Raw genomic sequence first — 5000 nt, 5'->3', positions numbered from 1 at the left:
CAGGGAAACGATCTGTGGCTGCGCTGCCAGTTGAATCGAGTTCACCGATGAAATGGTCGAAACGGGGGTCGTCAGGACGACGGATACCTGCTGTGGCGTCTGTGACGACTGTGGCTGCTGCGAGGCAACAGCGTTTCCGCCGCTAGTCTGCTGGACCAACTGTTGTGACAACAGGTTTTGGGTGGCCGGACTAGCAACGATCGTCTTCACGATCTGCTGCTGTCCGGGAGTGGAGCATATGCTCACGACCTGCTGCGTCTGAGTGCCGGCGCCACTAACTGCAGCACGTGCTGCCTGCAGAGACGAAGCCTGTACGATCGTTGCGACCGTCGAGGTAGCATTCGTTGGCACACCACACACGACAATCGTCGCTTGCTGCTGCTGCTGCTGCTGTTGGGACAGCGAATGCGCTTGCAATTGCAGCTGTTGTTGCAGGAGATGCTGCTGCTGCTGTTGCTGCAGCGCAGGCGATTGTTGCGATTGGGCCACGGTGACAGCCTGAACCGTTGCCACGGATGACTGTGCAATGGGAGAGGCCGTCTGCGGCTGCTGTATGTGAACGATCGGTGCAACGGCAGATGCTTGCAGTTGGGTGGCACTACCAAGCGACTGCACTCCCACTACAGTGGCCGTGGCCAGTTGTGGTTGTTGTGCTAGAAGGTTTGTGGCAACCACCGTACCAGAAGTTGTCGCTTGCGGTACAGTAGCTACAACCTGAACCTGCTGCTGTTGCTGCGTACCACCACTAACAGTAGCACCTTGTACCACCTGCTGTGGTACTTGTTGCTGAGCCTGCTGCTGCTGTGCCTGCTGCTGGGCTTGTTGCTGTGCCTGCTGCTGTGCCTGCTGCTGTGCCTGCTGCTGTGCCTGCTGCTGGGCCTGCTGCTGTTCTTGGGCGGCCGTTTGTTTCTGCTTTTCCTTCGAAATTCGTTCCGCTCGCTTGGTCGCTATCTCTCCCGGTGTCAGCGGTGAGTCATAGTTCAGCACACCGTGCTTCGTTAGCACTTGCGCATGCTTGGAGTTTTTCACGCTCGACGCCACTGGCATACCGGTGGCAATGTGCTGTTTGGCCTGATTTGTCGCCTTCTTCACGTAGGACGTCTTGATGTGCTCGAACTTTTGACGCATCAGCTTGATGAAGGACGTGTTGGCATCGCACGTGTAGAGTTGGCCGGTACGCATCGAGCGAATCTGCTTCGGTGGCGACGCCGGATGCGACGGTGGTGGTGACGGGCAGGTCGAGGACGATTGTTTCAGCGGATTTTTGTTCTTTTTCGGCTTCTTCGGACTCTCGAGCAGCTTGCCTTCCTCGCGGGGCAGAATGACGGATTCGTAGCGATAGCGGCACTGCTTCGGCAGGCGATAGGTGCGCGACGACTGATTCACGATGTCCGCCACTAAATCCCAGTTCGCCGTGTGACCTGGCGAAATGAGCATCAGATTCAACGGTAGCCCTTGCAGATTCTGTATTACGTTCAGTATCGCCATATCCTCGTACACCATCCACTCCGGTGTGCCTTCCGGTTCGCTCGGTGGTTTCAGTGGCATCGCCGGTTTTATGGCCAGCATCGGTGGGAATGGTTTGATGATGCCCTTGTAACGCTGCAACTTGTACTCCTTCCGGATCTTGGCAATCTGTGGCGTCGGTCGATCGAACAGCGAACGTGGCGCATAGTACGTGTCCTCGCGTCGTATCTTGGGCGGTCGGCGACCGTCCGGATAGAAGCCGGCCTCGGATCGATTGCGTTTGTCCGCTTTCCTTACGTAAACCGGTGGCAGTTCCGCTTCCGGTATCAGATCCGTCGTATCGTACAGAAAAGACAGCGAATGATCGACGTACAGATCATTGTCGTCTTGCGGAGGTGTCGGTGGACACCACATCTAGAAGATTTATATGATTTGGGTTAGGAACAAGAGCAAAATTAGTATGGAGCAGAACATAAGAGATCGTGGAAGTGTCCATCCATCATCTCACCAAAAACTGTAGCTCCACGAGCGAACAAATTTCCGGCCGAGACGAACGGACAGTCCGCGTCACAAGGGGTGCTACTACTATCACTCAATATATACTCACCGGCATCTTCTCCATCGTACTATCCGATATCCATATCTAGAGCAATTTCCGCGATACATCAAAACACAGTGAGCGATACACGCGGGAAGGCCGAGAGCAGAGCGAGCCAGGAAAAGAGAGAGGAGAGATAGAGAGAGAGAAGATGAGAAGAGCGAACGGACAAACGTTTCCCTATACAATTGATTTTGTTAATTTCCTGTTGTTTATCACAACTCCTACTACCTTCACACCTTCGATACCAGCACAGGAAGCCGACATAGATTGCAATCCTTTCGTTCACCCTAGCTATGCAACTACACCATTTCCTTCCTAGACTTTTGTATCTTCTTCGTGTTCTTTCTGGTGCTTTGAAAAATGAAAAACTGATCGCAATTCCTTGCGATGGGAAAAATAAATTGCAATTCCAAATTCAACTTCTCCGAGCCAACCGCCTTTCGGTGCCGAATATCAGGTACAGATGGTTACTTGCATCTCTGGCATACGCCCAGTTCCAGTTGTACTATATCTTGTGTTTGTTCGAAGGCATCAGAAGGTAGGTAGAAAAAATTAACAAAATAAATTATCCCCTTGCTGGTTCTTAGGTTTGTTGAGTTGGATGAATATTGTGTTTGCTCAGTTTGCTTATTTGTACGTTCGCTCAATTTCGTTTAACGCTGCGTTTAGAAGCTCCGTGACCCAACAATTAAGCAATGTTGGAATGCATGGTTGAGAGACAACGTGTGTACGAATTTTAAATGAACCTCTTTCATTTCATTCTTCTCAATAGGAATCATTCATCTTTAACTGTACATTAGTTTTGGTGCCATCAAAAAGAAATCGATTCGGGGGTTTTTCGGTGCCCCCTCTTCAGTGCACTTATTTTGCGGCAGCCGCGACCGAGTTTATGGGTGATTTGGATTGTTTAAACCATATTAATTTGCTGGGTCAATCAGTGCTATACACGGTGTGTGGAAACTGGCCACTTTGCAACTTGTAGAACGTACAATATAAACACAGCAAGATTGGTTTAATAGGATCTTCATCGCTCTCTCATATCTCATATCTTTGGATAAGATTCGCATCCTCTTTTATATAGGCTCTCTCTCTCTCTTTCTCTCTCGCTCTTGTTATGCTCTTCTCTCATCGCTTCGCTATACTTTTGATATTATTTTCTTGGGTAATTATTTGCTCTAGATAACGATAGTCGAATACCATCAGTTCCATGATAATGACCATGAGTATACCGCTTCATTGTTTCTTTCCAATACACGTGTACAGGGGTTCCACGGCGCCATAGATGTGCATTCTCTCGCTAATAAACTGCTTTGGCTTACGTCTCTTCACCCAATGCTGTACGCTATTGCTATTATGTTTTTGTGTTATGATCTTCGACAGATTGAACGATCCTTCTTTTGTGACACCAAAATAAAATAATAGAAACGCATCGCATGATTTCCGCTTCATTTTTTCGATCTCTTCTGGGCAAACCACAAAATGGCTAACGTACGTGAATGAATCAACAATCCATCAACAACTCAGCAATTACTCAGCAAGGACAATTTTTTATTCTATTAATTTCTTCTCTCCGACCTTCGTCATTTAGCTGCTTCTGCTTCTGTTTTTTTTTCTCTTCTTGCTATTAACTTGTGCTTGCCTCAACAGCACCGTCCCTTTCTCCCGCTGCATTCTCTGTGTTGTATTTCCCTGGGTTTTGTTGCTATTTCGCTTGTTCATCGCTTCTTCCTAACATACGCTTCAGTTAACGATTCTCCCGCCCCGATTCCCGTTACGAGTTATTTCAAGTGTTTCTTTTTTTCATTATATATCCATCTTCCTAGCTCTTGTGTGTATGATTGGAATAGTACTAATTATAGTTATGATATTACAGTCTGTGATTTTTTGTTTTGTTCTCATTGATTTGTAGCTAAGGAGCACATATTTCATATAGTCCATTTTAGGCAGATGTTTGTTTGCTGTTGTGTGTGGGTATTGATAGGTTCGTCATTATCATTCTTGCGTTACTCACTGATGTCCAACTAACTGTACTGCGTGTCTCGTATGAGTCTTTCTTTTTCGAATACAATAAATGCCACTGATAAACTGATCGTTGTGATGAACGTATAAAGCACATGTGGAGGCAAAGTATTTCGCGAAGCAACAGATTTAGCTTAGCGTTTGTTGCAATAATTTGTTGCGTTACGAGTCAAACTAGTAATGGAACAACGATGTTCGGTTGGGCAACATCTTTAAGGAGGGGACCACCAGTAAACTGAAGGCAAGGTAGAATAGGAACGGATCATTTCCAACAATTATTAGGAATTTCGTTACCTTTCTCCGTTGGTAGACAAAAGAGAGTTGGTGTGTGACGAAGAATTCATGACGAATGCGTACAAAAATCGCACAATCGCACATAATCTCTTCTACTAGCTATCACAGTATTCGCCGCAACGTGATGCGTGCGGCGTTTTGCGAATGCGTAGAAGAATTAGTAACTAACTATAGCAAAAGCACACGAGCTCAATCGCACGTGTGACGGATTAGTGGTGTGTTTTATGTGTGACGTGTTGGCGGTGAGTATGTGTTAAATGTAATGATAAAAAATAAATAGTGACTGATAATCTACAAACATAAGTAAGGTTTTATCACAAGGAACCGAGCGCACATGCAACACGCGCTAGCACTTAGCAGTAGAGAAAATGGAGAAAGACAGAGCGAAAGAGAGCGTGGGTCCGCGTGTGTCCTTTTGAGGGCGATTATTAGTGAATGTGAAGGGTGGTGGTTTGTGTTTGTTCGCGTGATTGAGTTCTTGATTGATCATCTCTACTAAGATATAATCTTCCGGCGTTTTATGAATTTTCCCTATACATTCTTTGCTGGGGTCCGAGGTTCACGATTAACAGTACCATTGAAACAGAATTACCCCACACAAAAGCCCCCTTCTCCCATT

The 5000-nt window shown here is 46.8% G+C and overlaps 1 protein-coding gene across 2 annotated transcripts in view; it reads right to left on the bottom strand.

Moving 5' to 3' along the window:
• Nucleotides 1–5000, bottom strand: part of LOC126578637 (helicase domino) — a 21663-nt gene that overhangs the window by 2571 nt on the left and 14092 nt on the right. For both annotated transcript variants that reach the window (XM_050241415.1, XM_050241416.1), the window contains 2 exons: nt 2075–2110; nt 1–1881 (listed from right to left, as the gene is read on the bottom strand). The exon at nt 1–1881 is cut by the window's left edge and continues 1476 nt beyond it. In XM_050241415.1, coding sequence (XP_050097372.1) covers nt 1–1881; nt 2075–2110 — 1917 coding nt within the window. The remainder of the gene's footprint in view (nt 1882–2074; nt 2111–5000) is intronic.

Source organism: Anopheles aquasalis, chromosome 3, assembly GCF_943734665.1.
Source record: "Anopheles aquasalis chromosome 3, idAnoAquaMG_Q_19, whole genome shotgun sequence".
NCBI lineage: Eukaryota > Metazoa > Arthropoda > Insecta > Diptera > Culicidae > Anopheles > Anopheles aquasalis.
The sequence above is the reverse complement of the archived record's forward strand: the minus strand, read 5'-3'. Positions and strand labels throughout refer to the sequence as shown.